This window comes from Sinohyriopsis cumingii, chromosome 1, assembly GCF_028554795.1.
Source record: "Sinohyriopsis cumingii isolate HCF-2022 chromosome 1, ASM2855479v2, whole genome shotgun sequence".
In the NCBI taxonomy this organism is placed as follows: domain Eukaryota; kingdom Metazoa; phylum Mollusca; class Bivalvia; order Unionida; family Unionidae; genus Sinohyriopsis; species Sinohyriopsis cumingii.
Window position 1 is genome coordinate 150,700,892 of NC_142961.1, and position 25,341 is coordinate 150,726,232.

Below are 25,341 nucleotides of genomic sequence, written 5' to 3' on the forward strand. Positions count from 1 at the left end.
CAAGAAAATTTGTCATTTACTTATTTGCATGGATCAAAACTGTTGATAGTCATGTTTTTTTATAATTAACCTGAGACTTGTTCTTGTGTTTATGAATGACATGTTAAAGTTCATAAAGAAAGTCAGGTGTGTCAATCTGTGCTGTATTCAATTATTCATAGAAAACAATTTTTCTTTTCATGCTTTAACTGCACTGTCAGCAACCTGAGATTTTTAAATTAATGAAAGTGTCAATATACATGTACCAGCTGGTGAATCAAAAAATGTATGTTGAGACTTTCAGCAGATAAGGTGTTGATCATGCCTTTGGTGATAAAAATATTATAACTGATCTTATTTTCTCTGATGGACAACACAAACTCAGAACCAATTAAACCTGGTAACAAAAGAAAATTAAGGCATAGGCCTTTGGAATATATATATATATATATATATTAGGAATTTGGCAATGCAAATTAAACTTGAACCTTCTAACAAAGAACATATTTTTAGCAAAGATTGTAATGAGGTCTTTACAGCTTGTTTTATCAATTATCCTGTGCTGTGTGGACCCTTATGCCAGAAAATGATGAAAACCGAGATGCGTGTATATATGTAACTGTAATTTGCACATACATTACTTTGAAAAACATTGTATTCAAGATTAGAGTTTTAAATCTAATGTGCATTTCTGTAGGACTATCTCTTGCAGACCAGCTCCAGTCGAGTCATCATGTTTATGTTAGTCATAGTGTACATGGACTGGGTCTATTGCCACGTTACAGGTAGCCAAAGTGTTTCAGTATAAAATACAAACCGTAATCTTGCTGTCACACCGAGTTAACATTTCTGGTCAGCACGTTAAATGGAAATTTGGTTGCAACATTAGGCTTTGTTAAGTATATGCATTTCTGGCTGAGAGTCAAAACCTGGCACATTTGAGTGATGACCGGTGCATATAAAAGTTGTTAGGGTTATGTAAAGAATATTTAACATGCCTAGGTGTATGTTGCAAAACCATGACATGCATACAGGATTGCTACAATGTCTATATTTTACTTTATCTTGTCTTTTTCCATAAAATTTAGTAAATATGAAATGTTATTAACATGGATAGCAACCCTTCTGCCTTAAATGCATTCTATAACCACTTTGTAGATGAAACATGTGATAGACAAGATTATCATACACTGATCTATTCTACTAAATTATGCGTGGCTCTGTATGCCTTATTATTTATAAACAATCCTTAACACAGCATTCAAATTAACATCTTTATTTCAAAATATATTAACAAAATGATTTCTTACATCATTGTCAAGATGTTGTGTTCCAATCTTTAACAAGATAAAGACAATAAATTGTCCAAACTTCACTTAAGAAATTCAAGTTTGTCAAGAATATGACCACTTACAATTTGAGACCCAGTAAAGTTAACCAATAAACTTTGAACAAAAGATTTTGTTCATGACAACTCCATCTGAAACGAAGCTAACACAAGCAGTGCTGACCCTAATCCTTGTATCTCAATCCACATTTGTCATCTTACAGATCACAAATACATGTACCTAGATCATAGCAACAATCTCTTGGCAGCAAATGTGATTTTGAAAACTGAATGATCTGGATAGTTGACAGGTTGGTACTTCAGTTACATGTTTGACATTAATATGTACAACAATGACAAATGCTCAATCTGAAATTTCATAAACATCAATAAACAGCATCTATAAATGGCATAATTTCATCTCTGAACATGTACTTGGGTAATTTAAACTGCTGAAACAAAGATAACAGAAATAACAATATAACCAGTAAACCTTTTTTCTCTCAACATTTGTTATCTTGACAATTTTAAGGGATTCATCATTTCTAAATTGAAAGTAAGATCTTCTGAAAACTGGCAAATTTTTCAGAAAATGCCTTTGGCTCACAGAGGTAGATGCCTGTAAAATAAGAAAAGAACTGATAAGCATAATTAAAAATTTGAATTATATGAGATAACCCCTAAGAGACTAAGAGACATACTAAAATCCTGAACATAATCAGTCAGTGCTCTGTAATGGTTAATAGTGTTGTAACTATGTTTCATGCTGTGATACCAAAATGTGACCCCACATTTCAGCAGAAGTGAACAAGATATTGAAATATATGACAAATATGTCAGGTGATAAAAATAACATGTCGATGTAATGGCTTTTAAAACTACCTGCTGTTGAAGGGAACTGTCAACACCTTTGTATTATAAACATAAATCCCCTCATCAATTTGATTGATAGTACAATCAGAGTACAGTCAACTCCACTTAACTGCACATCGGTTAACTGCACACTCCGGATAACTGCACGTAGTCACGCCGGTCCCATTTTTTCCCAATGCTTTTCAATGGGAACAAACTTTGGATAACTGCACTTCGCTTAAATGCACACTCCGGATAAAAGCACGATAAATGTTCTGCCCGTGGCACATTATTCATTACAACTGTACTCCGGTTAACTGCACAATGTATAGTCAGGATCAGTTATTGCCAGTCCACTGCTGTAGCGCTTCAAATAAGCCGACAATTAAGCCGGTAAATGCGACTTTGTAAATGATCGACATGTAAAGGACGCCATAGGTGGTAGATACATGTATATTCCCACCCACCAGGGAGCAATAGCATGGGAACAATCATATGTTGCAATAGATGACGGTCTTCAGACAGAAGGTGAAATCGACGACTCAGTAGAAAATGACGAAAGAAGTGATGACGACGAAGTAGATGATCAGGTTTCATCTAAAGTCGCTATTCAGTCACTCCAGAATTTACGCAGATTCATGGAACAGAGATAATGTGAGCTGTTTGAACTGTTTTACAAAACAGAGTTGGCAATTCACCAACTTATTAGTAAAACTTGTGTGCAGACATCAATTGCCGATTTCTTTCGGAAATCGTCAATTTCATTGTGTTTGATTTAACAATATTACGTTAGTGCTGTTCATTGTAGACTCTTGTTTCATTTAAGTAAACGTTGAAAGAGTGGATTCTAATCATCTTTATACGTTATTCTTCACCTATATTCGTGCCGTGCTGATTTAAAGCTATACTGTATCGTACTTCGGTTAACTGCACACTCCGTTTAACTGCACAGTCTAGTGACGGGCCCGAGGCTGTGCAGTTAACTGGAGTCGACTGTAATACCAAATAGACATTGTATTATAAACATGAATCCCCTCACCAATCGGATTGATAGTACAATCAGAGTAATACCATACAGACATTGTATTATAAACATAGATCCCCTCACCAATGGGATTGCAATCAGAGTAATACCAAACAGACTTTGTATTATAAACATGAATCCCCTCACCAATGGGATTGCAATTAGAGTAATACCATACAGACTTTGTATTATAAACATGAATCCCCTCACCAATGAGATTGCAATCAGAGTAATACCAAACAGACTTTGTATTATAAACATGAATCCCCTCACCAATGGGATTGCAATCTGAGTAATACTATACAGACTTTGTATTATAAACATAAATCCCCTCACCAATTGGACTGCAATCAGTAATATCAGTGATTAAATAAATACTGCAAGAGGTTACCCATTATCAAATTTCTATGGTTAAAAATGGTGCAAAATTCCTATTCAGTTTCTGACAGTAACATTGTGTACTATCTAAAATAAAATTAACTGCATAATAATTTTGTAACAAAATAATTAAAATTTCATGCAGCCATTCCAATCTTAACATTAATAAAAAAAATCCAACTGACAAAAACTATTTTGCCTCATCATCACTGCTGACCAAATAAGAGTTATTATTCCAGGTGAGGATAAGGGGCTGTCCATTTTGTACATTTGAAAAGAGTCTTTTTTTATCCCCTCCCACTGTTGCAGGGTGTACTTTTTCTTACCCCTCCCCAGTGTGAACATATACATTTGCTTAGTACCCCCTTCAAACATTGTCAATTTGTTTGCATTTTGAATCAAACGTGAGTTTCTTTAGTGACATGGTCTTCATATTTGCATGATCAAGTCCCTGTTTTCAGGCAACAGATTTGATAATTCAATGTTTAATAATCACACTAATTTTCCATAAATTTTGGAGTTACATTTTTCGTTATCCATTATTTCTAAAAATATTAAAACTGTACATTGCAATTACTGGATGCAGATGATACAGTTTTGTCTGCCATGCATCATCCATCCTGGAAACCAGAAAAGAGCACAGGGGCTAATCTAGTTGTTTGCAATTAACTTATCAGTTATATATGTACTATAAAACAAACTACAAGGGAAGACAATTTTCTCCCTTTTCACACAACTTGTATGGCCATGATCAGATTTGCTTAATATGCAACTGCAGTATACTGAATGGTTGACTGCTGTCTCATTGGCCAATTGAAAATTATGTACTGCACTTATTTATAACTTCTCTTGATGCTTTTCATTTTTAAAATTGGTAAAAGGCTACAAACAAATTGGAAAAAGTGCAAATACTATCAGTTGTTTGTTGTTGGCTATGGCAAATAGGGTTTATTTTAACTTTAATAAAGTTTTTATTATTAGGTGTGTATATACTGCTTGATCTTATCCCCCCTCAATGTGTACCTACAAAATGTTATTATGTGTGTATGTACTACTGGATCTTATCCCCCCCCCATATTCAAATGTCAACCCCCCAATGTGTACATACAAAATGGACAGTCCTCAACAAAACAAAGTTTAATCCAAAGCCAACATAAGGTTCACACTGCAACTAACACGTGTGAACTCAACAATGACCACTAGTGCACTCATTATGAAAATTATTCAAGGAATAAAAAATAGGCATGGAGTGTAAAGCTGAATTATGTTATATGCAATGTATATTTTGGAGATGATAAACATACCAAAATTTGGTGTACTGTCCAAATGTTTAGCTACTTGACATGCACATAGACCAAATCTTAACATAAAGTCAACAATGTTTATAATTCAACTTGCAGCAATTACGGTATCACTGTGCTTAAAGTTTTGGAGAAAATGAGATGACTGGATATTAAGCAGAAAGTTGTAATAATCGTATACTTTTATACAAGCCACAACCAGCCACATTGATAATAAATACTTGCATGGTTATGCACGTCATTCCACGAAAACATGCACAGCACAGTGTGCTTCAATGGTACAACATTTGAGGCCTTCCCAGCCAGCAGTGGAGTAAAGCAAGGCTGCGTCCTTGCACCAACGCTCTTTGCCATCTTTTTCTCCATGCTCCTCCAGTATGCTTTTAAGGACTGCAGCGAGGGAGTGTACATCAATACCAGGGCTGATGGCAAGCTGTTCAATATCGCCCTCTCTGTGCTAAGACTAAAGTCATAGAGGTTCTCATTCGTGAATTGCTCTTCGCCGAGGATGCAGCTGTGACATCACACATGGAAGATGGACTGCAGCAGCTGGTATGCTGCTTCTTCCAAGTCTGTTAAGGAGTTTGGTCTGACCATTAGTCTGAAGAAAACGAATGTCATGGCGCAGGACACAGACTCCCCTCCCACCATTGCCATCTATGAGTTCAACCTGGAAGTTGTTGAGAACTTCACATACCTCAAGTCTACTATCTCCAGCTCGCTCTCCATTGATTCTGAGGTGAACAGGATTGCCAAGGCAGCAGCAGTTATGGCCAGACTGAACCAAAGGGTCTGAAACAACCCCAACCTCACTGAGAAGACCAAACTGTATGTCTACCAGGCATGCGTGCTCAGCACACTCCTCTACAGCAGCAAGGCATGGACCACCTATGCAAGTCACGAGAGGAAACTCAACAGCTTCCACCTGAGATGCCTGTGGCACATTCTGCACATCCAGTGGCAGGACAAAGTACTCAACACAGAGGTTCTTGAACACGCCAACATGAACAGCATGTTCTCCATTCTCAGTGAGAGGCACCTTCACTGGCTTGGCCACGTTAAGAGAATGGACCCAGACTGCATTCCCAAGGACACGCTATACGGTGAGCTAGCAGAAGGCACACAACTAATTCGACGGCCATGACTGCATTACAAAGAAGTCTGCAAGAAGCGCATGAAGATGGCCAACATCAACGTCAATGACCAGGAAAGCTGTGCTGATGACCACTCCACCTGATGCCTAGCTGTCAGACAGGGCATTTAGAAAGCTGAGGAAGTGAGAAACACAAACCTAGCTGCAAAGAGAGCCAGGAGATGGCAAAACAACAACAGCCTCAACAAGCCTCGATGTTCACCTACTGCAGATGCAACAGAGACTGTCACTCTAGGGTCAGACTCTTCAGCCACTCACGAAGATGTAGATAGGACACCCAACCAGAAGCTACACCACTGTCTCCCAAAGACAGACGGATGCCGCAGCCAACAGCATGGTTATGACCGCCACCAATGAAAATAAGAACCATTACCTATTAGGAATCTAAAGTATCAATGAAAAAAAAAAAAACAACACATTTTGACTTAGATTACCAAAAACTATATTTTAATTAGGTATGGACAGTATCATTTCTATGCAGATATAACGGGAAGATTGGGTGAATAATAATGTTACTCACCAACTTTTCTTATTTTTGTTCTATAACTTTAACTTCCTTTCCATATATTGCCATTTATTACAGTAGTTAAGAGATTTCTTTTAAACTGTCACAGTAATTAAACAAAATGCAACTGAATCCATGAAACTAGTTCATTTAAAGTGTCACATAAGATACTTCATACAAACTTACAACAGTAATGCCAATGGTGTTATGCTCTACACTTCTTCCATTTCAACTTTAAAGTGCCATCAATCAGATTTCTCCCTTGATAACCATTAAATAGTCAAATTTTGTGAAGCTGTATTCCAAAACATTGGAATTATCTATTGGAACTGGACTTGGACTGATTACACATTGGATTTAAAATCTCTAACGGAGACTCCATTACACACAAGCATTCGCTTCTGTACCTTCAATCAATTAACACAAAGTAACTAATGCGAAATCTGCCCTTCGCTGATTCTGTGTGTGTTGTTCATATCAAGTTAATTGGATGAAGACAAGTACATGTTAAAATGTCTTTTGACCATCAGAAACGTGTCTATGACAATGTTTGTACTAATTGAATAAACAGAATTTCACTAGTCTTTTAACACTTTTTGATTAGCTTGCTGAAAAAATAAGAGAACTTACCTCTAAGGCTGTCAATTATTTCTCTAGGCTTTGCTTCCTCAACCAAATACCAACTTCTTCCTCGGTCAAAAACATGTTTCACCACCATTACTGTCACAGTACAGATACATTTGGTTCTTTTTGCAGCGTGCATCAAATCCAATGATGCAAACCAAGTTCACAAGACTAAAATTAATGTGGCCGTAGAATTTATACTTTTAATTTTATAAGGAGATTTATTAAAAAATCTGCTAGTTTTCCTTATGATTAAGAAAGTAAAGACATAGATTTTCACTTTGCTTATGATTAGTAAAACTACAAATGCAGGGTCACGTGGTAGGCTTTCGCCAACCTATTTATAGCTGATTCAATGACAATGTTTTATAGTCTGTTGTCTGTTTGAAGGAAACAGGCCTAAGCTTGTTGGGAACAAATACGGTGTGCATAACATAAAATACGAATCTGATGACTGGATATCTAAAGTGGAAGTTTTTTATTACGCTTAGCTCACACTTTTAGACAGACCTACTGAACCAGTTATTTCAACCACCTATAGAAGCGATTTTATTGAATAAACAACCTGGGAAAGAAGAAATTTTGAATCCAAACCATCCTGGCATATATGTTTTTAAAAGTGCCGTCCCCAGGTCCCATGTATGTTTTAAAGGAACAGCCCTGAAGTAGAAAAAGAAAATCAAAAGTTTTTTTTGAAAGTGGAAATACTTTCCATGTAATAATCGACAAAACTTCACTCCTTAGGGTAACAGCAAAGAATAAATTTTTTTATAAAGATCTAATAAAAACCAGATACAAAAGCCAAATGGTAAATATTAAGCTTGGTCCAAGCAACTAGAGTGTGCAATTGATGTAAATGAATGGTCCAACTCTTTTCTTTTGGCTAATCTTTGTGCAAATGACACAAAACTGATTAACTTTAATTTTAGATTTCTACAAAGAACTACTGCCACAAACCAGTTTTGAAAAGAATTTAAGTAATAATTATAAATACACCTTTTGTAAGGAGGGAACAGAACAAATTGAGCACTTATTCTATTACTGTTCAGTTACTGAACATTTTTGGAAATTATTTGTGGAATGGATCCAAAATTAATATCCAAATTTTAAAATTACATGAAAAGATGTCTTCTTTGGAAATAAAATATTGGATGATCTTGTCAACTTTCTAATCTTGCTTGCAAAATATGATATATAAAGATCACATTGTGCATCAAAAATCCCAAATATCACCTATTATAAAAATTGTGTTTTATTGTACAAAAGCTGGAAAAATAGGTCACCACAGTGAATAACAGAACTGATGAGTTTAAGAAAAAGTGCACCCTTTTGTCAATTTTGGGTTTCACTTCTTAGTTTTTCTTTACTTTCGCATCAAAGAAACAAACAGGCATCATAATACACCTAGGGATTTGTAAATGAGTGGTTCTTTTGTACAATATTTGAGAGTATACATGTTTGTGTGTGAATGTGCGCATGTGTGTTTTGTCTAAGGACATGAGTAAGCTCAGTATGGAAAATAATCTCAAGGTAATGCCCCATACACCTGGTCAGGTGGTGATATAGGGGAACAAGTAAAATCCTGACAACTTATGTTCAATAAAATTTAACAAAAAAACATTAAAAAAAACCTTTAACACCTGAACATCTATGCTGTTGATGAGCAATATACAATAACAAAAACAAAAATGATGTATGCTACTGAATTTACAAGCACAGAATACACAAATCATCAACAGTGAATATCATCCCTGTGTGTTTCTCAATGATTTATAGTAAGAACACACAAGTTTGATCAGTTACAAATGGAAGCTTGTGGTGAATCTGAACCTTGCAAGGTGAGTAAATTTCATGACAGAATTTCAATGTTAATATCTGCATAGTAATTTTACCTTGCTTAATGTTGTGTTTATACCTCAACTGCATTTTGGTAATTTTCAATAAAATGCTTGAATTTTTCCTTTGAATGAAATTTTACTTTTTTGGGGGTCTAAGATGAATTGCAATAATCAAATCATGACAAGTGAAGAAAATCTGATGTCTATGTTTATTGTCAAACTCCTGTCTTTATCAGTTTATAGACTAAATATTAAATACTTTTCTTAATTTTTATGCAGTTAACATGTTGAATATATAACTATTTTTTCTGCATGTAAAGTAAAAACAAGATTCATGAACCCAAATTTTAATTCTAAATTCATTATCTGCTTCAGATCAGCAATGGATGCTTAATATTCTTGATACAAACACAAAAGAAATGGTCACTGGGGAGATTTGGTCCCCAGTACATGGACTTGGTAAAGGGAACTGTGCATTTCCCATCCCTTAATAATTTTTGCAGTTGCTTCAGAGATTCTGGAGTAATCATAGACTGAACTTGAACATAAGTAATTATATGTATTTTACATTTTGTTGCATGTAAATAAATTTGATTATGATTACTCACTTATAACTCTACTCCTATTGCACAGACCAAGATCTGTCTTCACAAAGTTCACTGGCAGATCTGCATCTATGCTGTTTGTTAGGAGTAATCAGTAGAATGGAAACCCTGATCTGCTTGTGCATTACTTGTTGGCAGATCAGGATCAGTGTTGTCTGCAGTTGGACATGACTTGCAAGTGAGTATACATGGTACATATTGAACCCAGATCTCATGCAGACCTGAATCTAACACTTAAATCTACCATGGAGCTGTAACAGAAATGTCACTTGTCAGTACTGTGCTGAGATAATTTGTTCTCCTTTCTAACAAAATCCTCAAAGTCTTATTTAGGGCTCATACAATCTTTTACACATCTGATTGTTTAAGTGCCAAAATCAAGCATCTGCTTAACATGGACTTTACATAAGATCAATCTGATGCAATGCTTTCCTTGAAAAAATCCCCACCCCACCCTGCAATCTAAAAAGTACATTTCAGGACAGATGGTTAAAAAATTGGCCCTGACTCAATGTTCATGGGTATGAAATGTTCCAAATGCAAAGAAGCTGATAAAGACTCTGACACCTGTTTGATTGAAATTTGAAGTAATATTTGTATGTTGAAATTTTAATTTTGTTAAAGCTTGAATTTCCATTTCACAATGGCAGGATTGGTATCACTGTGTACATAGTGTTTCAGTGTCTATGTCAAGCAGGTGCAAATCTGAGCTGCTCTAATTCAAAGCAAATATTCCATGAAATGATACATGAATGGTGTGGATTTCTATCAAATTGGTAATGTTGATTAGTTGTCAGACATCTGTCACTTCAATGTTGTCATCAAAGAACACAAGATTCATCACAGAAAATGCACCAGCCTAAGTCCAATCCTGTTTCTTGCAGAATCCAAGCTGATCACTTCTACTTCAACTTTATCTCCCAACTCAACACTTTGTTTTGGAGATGAAGGGTGCAGTCTCATTTGACTGGTGTGGATAAGACCATTTGTACCAACACCAATGTCAACAAAAGCACCAAAGTGTGTGACATTTGTCACTTTTCCTGTCAGGTGTTTCCCCATCTTTAAATCATTCATACTGCTCAAGGAACTGCGGAAAAGAGGCTTTTCAAACCCTGAAAGCACAAATAAGACCAAAAAATGTTATGAAATCTTGTTTAAAAAAATATTTATGTCACTGAATCTACACTTTGCAAAATAAATCATTATAAAAAGGGACATACAGTTATATTTGTGCATCTACTGAATAAGATTATGCAAGCATTGTTTAATATTAATATAGCTATATTTGTTGAACCTGGCATAAATTCCATTTTAATAATGGAGATCTATTACAGTGAGGTTCCAAAACTGAACCAATGTAGAATCAAACCAGAGCAGGATTTTACACATGGGCCAATTTGGTCTAATGACAAAATCAACTTGTCCACTGCAGCTTTTTATTATCTTATAACATAAACATAATCATCACTCTTCATTTTTTCTTGTTTCATCTATTTTCTTCTAAACTAACGTTTCATGGCTTTCAACTTGAGCGCACTTCATTCTTATTGTCATGGCTGCCCTGGCAGAAACTCAACACAGCAATTACCTGTTTGTCTCAATGGGCATGTTGATTCATACATCCATCCAAACCAGATTAATCTCGTCAAGTCCAGGAGATAATGAGTCGCACCTATTTTCTTTTGTGCTTTGTGGCTATGGAGTGTTTAAACAATTATGTAAATATAATGATGAAACAACTGCATGGAATAATTAGACTGTAATTGACTCTTACCACCCCTGCAGTAGCAATAGCGCTTATTGTCAAGTAACAAGTAGCATACACTTATCATTCATAATTCAATGCCAAGAAATCTGGGAATATTTACTTGGACATATTTTATTTTATAATTTACACTGCACAAGATGAAAAAAGCAACATGTTTTAAATCTAAAAACATTGCTTAAAAATAAACTGGATGTCATGCTCCCATGGCATTTTACCTGAGAAAGTTAGTAAATGAAAGCTGTAACCAACACAGTCTCATGAAAACTGATCTTTAAAATTCAAAGTGCTGTGCCTTGATTTGGAGATTTTACTGCAAATAAAACCTGGTGGAAAACTAGTCATCTCAGTTAAAAGAAGGGTGAGGATATAATGGGTTTAATTCTTTTACAGATATGTGTACAGAGAATTTCATATTCACCTATCCAAAATTTTCCTGAAATCTCAGACACAAAATTTAAGAAAGCTAAAGCCAATAAGAGGCCTTTCTTTTCAAACATGCCTATTATTTAGCTTAATAAAGAACTTAAACAGTGATAAGGAGTGGATGTATTCACACACACACACACACACACACACAAGGGGATCACTATGTCAAGCTACTGTTACAGTTGGCTCAACAAAAATGATGTCCAAAACTTAACAGGAAAAATCAAATACCACACATAATCACTTATAAGTGAGCCCAACTACAAACAATGTGGACCTAAGCTAAAGCCAATAAGAGGCCTTTCTTTTCAAACATGCCTATTATTTAGCTTAATAAAGAACTTAAACAGTGATAAGGAGTGGATGTATTCACACACACACACACACACACACACACACACACACACACACACACACACACACACACACACACACACACAAGGGGATCACTATGTCAAGCTACTGTTACGGTTGGCTCAACAAAAATGATGTCCAAAACTTAACAGGAAAAATCAAATACCACACATAATCACTTATAAGTGAGCCCAACTACAAACAATGTAGACCTTGATCTGCCATCACAAATTGGACCAGCAGATCAGGGTCTATGTTGTTTGCTCTACTGTTGCTCTTAACTGCAAAGACCCAGACTTGCTCATGCATTATGTGACAACAAGTCTAGGTACATGCAGCTTAAAAGAGTATATATGGCATGAAAGAAGTATCACTGACCTTCTCTATAGTCAAACGTAAGCGGTCTGACAAGAGCATCAAATATTAGTTTAAGCGTATGGGTTCCAGATTCCAACTCCTCACTAAGAAACTTGAAAGCTGAAAAAGAATAAAACTATCGATATGTTAACAGAAGATGAAAGCCTGGCAACAGTGACCCACTTTTATGTGGACAGTGCTTTACTCACCAAGACTAATCCATGTACAAAGTTACATAACTCTGACCTACAAGTGACTTAAATGCAAAACTTAAGGGGGGACAGATGGTGAGGTCATTTCTTTTACTGTTCATGGTGGAGACATAACAAACTGAAGACCAAATTTGTTTAGCATAATTTTTGTCCTGGAACTTTGATTATGTACTCCTTTATCAAAACATACACATCCTGATGAATGTAAGATGTATAATGTAGTGTGAACTTTATTATTCTCTTTCAGTAATATGAAAAGCTTTCAGGGTCCATTGTTTTACCGCTCCTTAGTGCTTATAGTACTTATAATTTCAATTTAATTGATTTAACATAATGAGCTAATCATGCAGGTACCCAACAAATTATTTGGTTTCTGTAAACAAGCCAGGACTTGCATGTCAAGCCCACACTCAAAGCAATGCCATAAAATACTAACCTTGATCCCAAGGTCAACTGGTTGATTGTGCATGTTACAGAACGAACTGTCTTAGGTTCAAAATGGTTCTTCCAAAGTATGAAGAAAATCCATCAAGGTGGTAAAGAAATAAAAATGAAAACTTTAAAGCCTGAAAACAAAATTTTCTATGGCTGTGACCTCAACATCAAGGTCAAAGAAGCAAGCAAGCATGTTGCAGAGGTGGCATTCTACAGTGGTATAGGGTTAGAATTTAAAGAAAAAGAGTTTTCCCAGGTTTCCTCACTGGTTATACTGGCTATGTTCCACCCAGTCACATTATCCTGACACCAGGCTGACCAACTCTAATACTACACTCTTTATTCCGAGCACAAAGTGAGGCAGCTGCTAGTAGCATTTTTATAAGTCTTTGCTATGACTCAGTAGATGTTTGAAACATCCGTGGTGGATGCTCTAACCACTTAGGCCACCAGAGTGGTAAAAAAAAATGAGTGAACATGTTGTTGAATGTCTTTTCAGTTTCAGAATAATTCATGCCAAGTATGACTAGAACCTATCAAGGTATTTAGGAAGATAGGCAAATGAAAAACTGTAACCAAAATGATAACAAACTATTATTAACACTTAAACCAGAAAAGTAACTCAGGGCTTCACAAAAACGAGCTTTTACAGTAGAATCTTTATTCGATAATATTTACTCAATCAATTGTACAATTTGTACATAAGGAGTACATCCACTAAATCAGAAATCCAACCATCCAAGATAAAAAAAATATGCTCGCTTTGTTGAATGGCTTGTTTTAGTACTAGTGCTAAAAGATCATCTGCTTTGCCCAGGTGGATGTCTGACAAGAGTTATCATTCCTTGGAAAGAAGAAATGTCAAATCCCATCAATCATTACTGGAGCAGATGTGCATGTATAGGGGATGTGGAGAGGGTTTAGGAAGGAATGCCACACCTATGGTTGGGTGAGTATTATCAAAGAAACACATTTTACTCAAAATTGGTTTCTTCATTCATTCCGATCACAATAAATTAGAAGTGGACATCCTAATGTAAGTTAAAGAGCTTATGTTGTGAGATACATGGATGGTTAATACATGGTTTATGGATGGAAGCAGTTCAAAAAGAAAATACATCCCACTCCCACAAAGCCAGATTAACTCACACTATGCAGCTAATAAACAGCTTGGGCAGTCCATTACATCAAACCTTGGGGATGAAAGAGTCAGAGGTAAAGGCTAAAAAGTTTTGTCAAAAACCTCTGTCTCATAGCTTAGATGAGGAGCAGTTGCACTCAAATGCAATGCTAGTGGTGACTGCCCTAACACTGTGTGCCTCTACACATATAAAATTCGCCTGGACTTGGTCAGTTGATAGCCTATTGTATTCTGCATGAAAAAGTCAGAGTGAAACGGATTCCTTTATTCTTCAAGTGGTAAGAACAAACAAGATTTCTTTTGATCAGCATTTCACTTTAGGTACAAATTCATACCCATGACAGGATCCTGCAGATGCCCTTAGAACAGGGGTGGGCAAACTACAGCCCATGGGCTGCATGCGGGCTGCCAAGGTCTTTCATGCGGCCTAGGAACAAGTCATCATTCTCACTGACTCTGCTTATGTTACTCTGTTTATCAAATAAATGTGCTTCTTTTGAAGTATAAGTTTAAAAGTTTTCAAATATTAACAACATATTAACAACTGAAAATTAATTTGATGTTATTTACAAAAACCTTTTGTTTTTGCTATTTCAAATATTATTTATTTTACTTAATGAACTATGCGGCCCACAACAACATGTGAATTTGTGTGTGAGGCACTTGCACTGGAAAGTTTGCCCACCTCTGCCTTAGAATGAAGGTCCAAAGAATACAGTGGAAGCCTTTTCTTGGCAAAAAATAGCAGGGGGAGGCTGTAATAAGCAAAATCAAACCTACATGATGGAAATGCATATAGTTCTTAACAACTATCAAAGTGTGTATCTCACTGATTATGGAAGTTGTTACTAGAATTAGGTTTTATATGAGGGGTGAGACATGGATATTTCTTCTCATGTGTAATTAGAGATCCTAAAGTTACCAAAACCCTACTGACTTACTGGAACATGGGCACCCCAACATGTCATGTTGGTATTTGTACAGAATGTAATTTTCTGCAGAGGATGTCTGTTACATTAGGTCCTCTCATTTCCTGACATGGGGCATTGTACAGTCCAAAATTTGGATCATGTGGTCCAGCAGATAAAGTTCAGCTACAACTGGGATGCTAGATAATCATCTGTTGAGGCCCAGGCCGAGGTATACTGCGTCACTGAGGAGACCCAGGATGCAAAGAAATTCCAGGGTTAAATATGATTCTCTGAACAAATAGCAGATGCTACTGAGATAACTTTCAAGATACATTTCTGAGTGAAAAGGACTGAGTTCAAGAGATTGTTGAACTCTATAACAAACTAAATGATTTGATTTATCCAAGTTGATTCGATGTCTCCATGCAAAAGATAACTTAACATGTGCTTTTGCAAAATTGTGTGAGTTTGAGCTGTGAAAAAGTTCTTCTGTTGCCTTTTTCAACAAGGATGCCTATTAATTGCTGCAGAACATAGCTTTGCATGTGTCTCCTGGGATGTCTGGAGTGAAGGAGACAAAAAGCCATTCTAAAATCATAAGCTATTCCTTTTTTTAGACTCTCCCATAGTATCTAGTTACATATATGACCATGTACTAAACCAAAGGATGTATTACAAGAAACAAGTACAGCTACTGAAATTCATATAAATTTGCACATAACCCATCTAAATTTAAAGAATAAAAATGTTAACTTGACTCAGCTTATGTTGGTAAGTAAAAAGTTTGTTAGAAAAGTATTGTTTTAAATTTTACAAAAAGCCCTAATAAAGTTATAAGTTGTTGTATGAAAAAGGGCTGATTCTGTTTTTAATATTTAAAAAATTCATTATGCATGGTTGGTGCCTTAACATCCATTGTCAATATAATTTGACTAAACTGTATATTTAATGCATTGTCAAGTACACCCAAAGCATGTGATTCTACAATAAAAATTATCAAAGAAGTCAGTTGATTTCTACATATTTAGCAAGGTCATAGTAAAATTCACTGTAAAAGTGAGTTGGAGAGTGATTGTGAATGGTAATACTGATGATAATGTTTCACAATAATGATAATGTAGTTTCCAGTGCTAACTACAAAATAATAGCAAAAATTAATCACAGGACCTTTCTGTTAACTTTACCAATGTTTCCCTTTAGGCACATTTGTGCATCAGGGACGCACACTGAAGAAAATTGACGCACACATTTTGTTGCTGTGTGTTTTTCTGACGCGAAGGATTTTCATAATGTGATCAGGATTTATTTAATACCCAATGCATTGGATGATGGATGGAGTCATATTTTCTTCGAGCATAGGCAATGACTGGTTCCCCGCTTTGTTTGCTCCTTGCTTTGCGCTCCTCTATTCGTATAACAGAGTGCAATGCAGGGAACATTCAAAACAATGAACCAGACTAGCATAGGCAATGTTATGATGGAGTAGCTTCCCCTAATCTCGCAAGCTTTTACACGATTTCCATTAAGCTCAGCAAGCCGTCATCTAGATGTTTAATCTCATTGCTTGATGCACTAGAAAGTGATCTCCAGATTAAAATGCCGTGCACTAAAAATAATTAGCAAATAAAGTGAAAGAAGCAGAACACAAAAGAGTAACTGTGGATCTAACTTTAATGAAAAATGGAGAAAATAATGCCCTTGACTGGAATACGGTATTCATACATTAGGATTACCAGTGTGACTTATGATCGCATGATTGTGAAGACTGCATAAGTGAATAATCCTTTCTTGACAGTGTTTTAGAATTTTTAAAAATCTGCCCTTGTTCGCCACAAGATATCTGGAGAACACATTATAACCCAAGACATTCTTTCACAACAAAGAAATCAGCAAACTTGCAGAAACAAACGTGTTATTTGGATTACAAAGTCAGCGGGTCATTGCAGATTTTGTTGGTTTTTAACTTTGCTGCAATAAAAGATAGATCTTGAAGTTCAAGTGTAACTTATTAGAAAGAAGATAATCATTATCCTCCTTGATATTTGGATAAATATGTTCTAGGACGAAGTACAATGAAACTGATGATAGTACACGTTTTATGAAAGGCACTAATTTGACTGCCATTTTGTTAAAAAGATTTATTTGGCTTTTTGTACTGGCATGTATGTACTGTGTTGGGCTATAATATTGCTTCATATTGATTATAAGGAGACTGTTAAAAGAACGACTTTAAAAGAAAAATGAACTAATAAAATTATTCTTTGAATCGACAATGCATTTGTTTGTTAATTGTGCATGTTGATTTATTTGGATGTTTAGAGAGAGAGAATGTTGTGCAAGTTGCAATATCCTATCTGAAGCTGAAAAAGTACGAGTCATATGAAAATTTGTCAGTACATTTTTGACCCCAACATTTTTTATTTGATCCTCAGTTCTGACACCAAGTTTTTTTTTTACCCTCAACTTTACACCCCTGGGGGATACACTGCTTTACATATGAAAAGAAGATATAGCACGGATAAGCTTTATTATTTTTCTCTTAAACTTTTTGAGATCATAAACTGCAAAACACTTTCACATGTTTTCACAATGCAGCATGGTAACCTGTTCTTCATACCTTCTATACAAGTAAAGATGCCATCTGGTGCTCAAAACTGGTAAACAATCTACTAGGCCAGTCTGATCATTTCATTGTTTGTATTGATATGAGAGAACTCCAAATTGTTGTTTACCTGATGACAAGGCACAAGTGAATTCCTTTTCTGCTAGGCTAGTGAAAGAGTTTGCTTCCAAACATTAGTGAAGCAGCAACTGACTAGTGACAGATTTAGTACCAAGGGGAGACCACTTGGGACAAGCATAATACCTTTAAGTCTTTCTGCTGCTACAACTAACCAAACGACAAAGCAAATGTCTTTTTTTTTTTAAAGCTTTGGAGGGCTGGATTTGAAAGATTTGGATGTACTCCTTACCACAGGTAACATATTTGAAAACAAAAATATGCATGCCTTTTGGTACAATTTTTACATTATCCAAATTTACTTCATTCTTAGCATTGAGGTTTCATTTGCAGGAGATTTGTAAATGTAACAACAATCAAAATTGGAAAATGCTATGTAAAGAAAAATGTAATTTCTTAAGTCAGTATAAATTAATTTTTTTATCGAATATAATGCACAAAAATAAACAAATTCAAAGGTAATTGAAAGATAATTTCTTGTCCAGTAATCCGTTTTTTATATTAACTCAAAGAATACATGTTTTTCACCAGCAAAACCTGTTTATTATGAAAAACATCTTGATTGGTGATCAAAATGCTAAAACTAGCAGAAGTCAAACTATCCAAAAAACAAAGGTACACATACATTTAAAGCATGAATATAATATTAATTATTAATTAATGTACAAAATAAGAAACTACATGGTACTCACAAGTATTTCTTAAATACTGTCTGACTGTATCTACAAACATCATGTGTCCTAAATCTGGAAGATTCAGTTTCATTCTATCAAGTAATCTGAAACAGAATAAAATAAGGACTTTTTTCAAAAATAAACAAGACATCACTGTGCAGACTCTTCCATACTGGCATTAAAAATAAATAATAATTAAATTTACATACTCGTATAGGAAGACTCGATGCTTAAAATTCTAAGAAGATGTTAAGTTAAGTGAAACGCATAGCAACAAAGGGCCAGTAGAATTTCATAGCATGACCTAGAAAGGAATTGACAATGATTCAGAAGAATACTTCATCTCACTTGTGAAATTTGTTTATGATATACATTATACTACTATCCACAATCTCAATAAAGACAAAGAAATAAATATTAGGGAATATTTATCACATGAGATACCATAAGCAGACATCAAAATAATGTAATCACCAATTTCACTTTTTCTTCCTCCTAGTAAAAACTCCTCCTCAAATTATTGACACCATGTTTAGTACAGCTTTGGATTATTTTGACTCAAGGACATTCAAAGAGTTTATCCTGAGATCCAAAAATTTTCAAGGAATATTTTCTTCTTATGGAAATTAACTTTTCTCCATAAGTTACTTTATTCATCACATTTTTTATAAATAGGTCAAATAAATGAATGTCAAAGAACCACCACAAAAAAATAGCATGCCACGACAGTCAGTAACAAACCATGTTTTCTTCCATTTTATTTACTGACTTACTTTGGCTGGAGGGGGATATATAAATAATAAAATTTAATTTCTATATTTAAAAACTACTATATATTTAATTCAGTCTGAATGCTTTGTATTAATGACATTTCAAAGACGAACAAATTTGTGAAATTCAGGGAGTTTTCAAAGTAACCCATCAAATTCAAGGATTTTTTCAAGGTTTTACAAAATCATGGACAATGCTATGCTATTGCCTGAAAAGTAATACCTAAGATATAATCCATACTAATTAAAGTAATAGTCAAAATAATACTGAAGACAACTGGTGTTTAAAAGCTAGTGTTTTATGGAATGTCATACAGACAACTTGTAATTACAAGCATATAGTGTTAACTTTTGCTATATTTGCTATTGAAGGAATCAAAAGTAATCGCCAAAATATTGTCATTTAATTTGATTCATTTTCTTTTCTAATACAAGAATTGCCTTGAACTTACTTGTAAGTTAATTCATAGGACTCGGGATGTATCCATGTCATGTCGAGTGGATTGGGTTGCAAACTGACCAGCTTTTTCTTCTTGGCTGTAGATTTGCTTGTGGCAGCTTTTCTTTTCCTTCCCTTCTTTTGTTCTCCTGCCTCAGTTTTAACCTCTGCATCTCTGCAAATCAAATTTTAAAGAAGGCAAGAAATGTGTTAATATAACACGGATGACCCAAAAAATATGAAACTAATGAACCAAGAACTTAAATCTAAAAGGTGTGATAACTGACACCAGTCATTAAAAAACCACCATTTCTATTTACATGCCTTTATAGTTGAGGGCCTTCAAGTTCTTCTAGATCTTTTCTACAATGAAGATAGCATCCCTGACAAGAGCCATGCATGAAACAGGTGTTTCTCTGGACATGGATGGAACAGTGACAACTGGCTGCTTGAGCATGGTGGGGATCATTATGACTTTCCTAGGTAAATATGTCGCTTGGGTGATTAGATCATTGATTCAGTCCAAGAAAACTGACACGTGACTACGGTGGTCATATATCACATTTTCATATACCTGGCCCATTTTCAGTTGGCAGTTGGAAAAGCACACAGCGGATGCCATATGGTCAGGCAGTATGGCCAGACAGCTGTCCATCCATCTGTACACGTCAAACTGCAGCTTGTCTGAGCCATCCAGCCATTCAAGTCAAATATTACACCTTCACATTCAGCAAAAATGTTGCCATGCACAGAGCATGGGGTATTGCATATTCACACCTCACAAGTGGAGATAGACATGACTCTGCACCCTCAAGCCCAATGGACAAAGTGATATTTGACTTAAGAATGTCATGCCTTGTAGACAGAATAATTGTTTATCGCAAAAGGGATTCCAAAAATTTCAACAATCTTGATAACAAAGCCTAATTGCTTAGAGAACAGCATGCACATGTCATACTCTTGGTTGTATGGTCTCTCATTCCAACTGTATTGAGATCTGGTGCTGTTTCTTCATTGGGGTGGGGTGGAGAGGGCATCACAACATCCCATGAGACTTGTGAATGATTTTGATATGGGGTATAAACTCAGCACTTCAAGCTGAGAAGAAATAGACAGAGCTCTCTTTTTGTGGCCCTTGAGTTGTTTCTTAAAACCATGTATTCTCCACCCATGCAGGTGTGAGGAAGAGCATCCGGTACAGTGAAGGCATGTTTTTTAGATGTCCTTCATGACTTTTAATCACTTGTATTTATTGCATCATTTTGTTATATCTGTACTGAAGAAGAGAATAAACAAAGTGCATACATGAAATATAGTTATAATTTGAGTAAATGCCTAAAAACAGTGCCTTGGAATATTCTACCTGTGAAAACAAATGGTATGATAATTTCAAAAAATATCAGTAAATTCACAGGATTTTTACAAAAATATTGTATGCACAATGTAGAACATTTTGACATACTATACCTATAAAAAAAAAGTGCGGATGATGAAGTTATAGAGTATAAATGCAATGCATGCAGGACATCTTTACAGCATGGCTGTGAAAATAAAAACCAGTTAAAACCAAGTGTAACAGTAATCCCCCAGCTAAGTAACAATGAAGGAGTTGCATCCCTTTATTTATTTAAATATATAGACAGTTGTTTTTTTCTCTCATTCTGGGAGGGCTGGATTCGAAGGTAACATAAAAGTACTGGATGGAGCAATATGGCTTCCAGAGTGAGTGATCACTAGCTCAGCCAATCAGAAGCAAGATCATCTTATTCATTAACTCGTGCAAGATCTTGACAGTGAACCCATATTCAAAGTTTTATCAAAAATCAGATCAGATATATTGCTTCCAAACTTGTAACAAGAAATTGTTTATGGTCAAATGACAAACTATGGATAATGCACAACACATAATGGACAAAGGGCTAAAAACTGCAGTACACAACTTAAAAGCTACCTTCCATGTACTAACCCTTGGTCATCCTGTGATTGATGCACATGCTCAAAATTGGCAACTAGATTATGTACCCTGATGAATCCTGCACACTGTTCAAAGGACTTTTCTCCAAGTCCAGTTACAGACATGAGCTGCTGTCGACAGGTGAAGGGGCCATTCTTCTCTCGCAGCTCCAAAATTTTCTGAGCCTTTTTATCTGACAGTCCAGCTACTCTCCTACAGGAAAAAAAAGTTATTTAAAGACAAAGAAAACTATTTGCCACAATGTCTGAATCCTTATTCCCAAAGTCACATATTGCATAAAAGTATGACATATGAAGAATAGCTGAAACCATAGGATTTGCGACATTATCAAGAAATGGAACCCCACTCCTTTTAAAGATGAGCAGTGATGGATAAGGGATAAAACTGGAATTTGTCAAGATGCCGAGCATGTACAACTTACATATTATTCCAAATGTACTTATCACTAACACTGCCCATATCAAAGTCTAAAAATACACTGGATCATGTTACCCTAACTATCTAAACTCTGTACTTTGTCAAATTGGTCATAATTTAAAAATGTTTATGTTGGTTCAAAATAGCTGGAAATCCACACACATAAACAAAAAAAATGGGGGTGTTGAAGATACTATGATCTATGGCTGTAAAAACAAAAATTGTGTGGGTACTAACAGATGGTCTGGCCATATTATAATAATGCTCCTCAGCCATCACAGCAAGTGTCTGAAGGAGGATCCATTATTTCATTAGTATTTCATGTAAAAGCAGCATCATTAAAGACCAAACAACATAAACCAAACTTCACAAAATACTATATAATATACATAATCTACTGCCAGTAACAAAAAATATAACTTAACTAATATATCAAACTGTGACAACAATGTAATTAAGTGCATGTTTGCTACTTGAAGACTGTTGCAAACATTTTGATAATAATATTTAAATTTTTAAACAAAAATCCAGTCTGCCCTTTCCAATAAGCTGCAGAAGCTGATGCCATGCAAAAAGAAATTAGCCTCTAGCACATCAGTATTTATTCCAAATAAAAACAGTAATTTCCTTAAGCACCTGGCTATTTATTGTGCTGGTAGAAAAAGAAAATAAACACCTGTTTAATCTTTCTTATTGTAAATAATCCTTTGAAAATAATTTAGGAAAGTTTGAATTGGGCATAATTCTGTTTTGTCAAACTGTCTGATCTCCATAAGAAAGGAACTCCTGGCTTGGAACTTTTTAATGGATTTGTACAAATAAGGACAACTCTGTCATGGTGAATCTGACAATTCATATCCTTTAGAGCTAATAATAAAGTTTATACTCTTGGAGCTGTTTCTGTGGCCAAAAAAGACAGTAATTTCTATCTCCAAACAAAACTGATATTGGGGTTGTGAGACTGCAAATGCCAGTATAAGATACTTAACTGGACTTGACACAAAAGTGTAACTGCATACAAAATACTTTTTGTAAGACAAAGGGCTTAAGCATTTTTGAAAGCACAAGAATGGGTAACAAACCAGTGGCTACCAAAGACTGAATATCTCTTAAACTTTTGTCTGCAGTCTGAACCCATTTGAATCCAGCCAATTCACTATAAATTTCCTCATCTACCTTTGGGGTGCACATTTGCTCACAATTTTCTAGCATCTTGTCTCAACAGGGTCCATACAGAATTCTGAATGATAAATTCAAAGACTTTACCCAAACTTTCAAAGACCACAAACATAGATTTCCAAGACCTATTTTCTTTAACATTTTGTATACAAGTTATTTAATATGAGAAAACAACAAATGCAAAATACTACAATATTGTTTAATGATGAAATGAAACTGAACAGGTCATCAAAAGAAAGAAACCAGGAGAACTCGACTACATTTGAATCTAACAACCTTGGACAATTTTATTTGTGATTAAGGAAAGAAATTAAAATGATTGGGTTTATTTCAATTTTCAAAGACTTTTAAAGACCTCATGGTAATCTGCTCAATTTTCCCAAACAATCAAGGCCTTGAAAATGCTACCTCAATTTTCCCAAACTGTCAAAGACCTTCAAAGACCATATGAACCCTGCTCAATCAACTACATCATTCAACATACGCTGACACGTACAGGCATTGTTAAGATCATTACAGGTCACACTGTGACCAGACTGTGATTCAAACATGGCCAAAGTCAAAGTGTCCTCAATCATTTTCATGTCAGAATAATCTGACACTATGATTAGTATCACCCTAGTTTTCAATGTTTCCAGTCTTAGTGCAGCCTCAGTGCTAAAATCAACCTCCCTGAAAGGAATAGCAAACACCCCAACCCCTCTGCTGCTGAGTTTTTGAGCATCCAATTGAAACAATTTGTCCAAATCAATAACATTTTCAGTATTTCTGGTTCACCAGAAATCTTTGCTATATCTGAAGAAGTGATATTTGTCTATTTCATTTATTTTACAAACTATTATATTATATAAACTTGGGCAACATTTATCATGTATCTGCCATGATCAACTGATATTTTTTGCTCTTATTTCTCCAACACAAGTCTATAAATCTAAGATTTACAGAAAATATGTGTCTGCAGTTCAAATTTCTGTACCCTATAAATAGGGATTAATTTGAAATATTTTTCTTTTTGTTATTCTATCTCATTTTCTACCATTGATTACCTAAATTATGTCTAAATCATTTTTTTTCTTCAACATTTAGAAAACTGTGTGCATTGATTGCATGCTTGAAAAATAAATGGAATCAGCAATAGGGCCTACTTGAAAAACACTTCATAATACTATACACCATGACATGTTATAACTGGTATATCCATATTTTTGCCATCTATCATCATTTAGAAATTTAAAAGGGAAAACAATAGCCAATTTTTTTGTTTTTTGATTATAAGCTGTGGCCATTAACTGCAAAACAATTTATCCTGAAATAAATTTGCTGAAGAAACAGATTTTGAACGTTCACATGGTGGCTGACAAAAACCATGAAAAATTCACATTTTGAACATTTTCTCTATAACTGACCTTCAGATGTAAATATTTGAACAACTGAAGTTCAGAACTCTTTCCATATGTTATATGTGTCCCAACTAAAACAAATCTTATCAATAAATTATATATCCTGGGTTGCAGGAAGATCTATTACACAAAAGTGACATAACTCTATCACTAATAAAGCCTGAGTAATGTTAATATTACAGATGGTAAAACTTGACATGAGGCTGGTGGAAGCATGCAGCAACATTCTGTAAAATTGACACGAGGAAATTCTTTGAATATCTAGCTGTTTAGTTACTGTACCTGAGAAGATGTTTGCTACAGGTGTTGATGTCTACCCCAACAAAGCTGACACACTCCTCTACAGTTGAGTCCAGAGCTTTTTTTAACTGGGCCTGGGGCATGTCATGCTGAAGTGACAATTATTAAGTTGTTATTAAACAGGTGTGCTAAAATATATTAATCTCTGAACAATCATAACTACTTATTCATTTCCATAATAAAAAAAGAACATTATACACTCAATATCAAGACAGCGTCCAGTCACACAACATCCCATTTAAATGCTTCACTCA

The 25,341-nt window shown here is 35.1% G+C and overlaps 1 protein-coding gene across 2 annotated transcripts in view; it reads right to left on the reverse strand.

Moving 5' to 3' along the window:
- Positions 1-9,172: 9,172 nt before the first annotated feature.
- The window catches only part of LOC149808150 (S1 RNA-binding domain-containing protein 1-like), an 84,077-nt gene continuing 67,908 nt past the window's right edge, over positions 9,173-25,341 (reverse strand). For both annotated transcript variants that reach the window (XM_089973899.1, XM_089973891.1), the window contains exons 13-18: positions 25,070-25,176; positions 21,783-21,983; positions 19,830-19,991; positions 18,626-18,711; positions 12,516-12,614; positions 9,173-10,701 (exon numbers count right to left, since the gene is read on the reverse strand). In XM_089973899.1, coding sequence (XP_089830025.1) covers positions 10,427-10,701; positions 12,516-12,614; positions 18,626-18,711; positions 19,830-19,991; positions 21,783-21,983; positions 25,070-25,176 — 930 coding nt within the window. In that variant the 3' untranslated portion in view covers positions 9,173-10,426. The remainder of the gene's footprint in view (positions 10,702-12,515; positions 12,615-18,625; positions 18,712-19,829; positions 19,992-21,782; positions 21,984-25,069; positions 25,177-25,341) is intronic.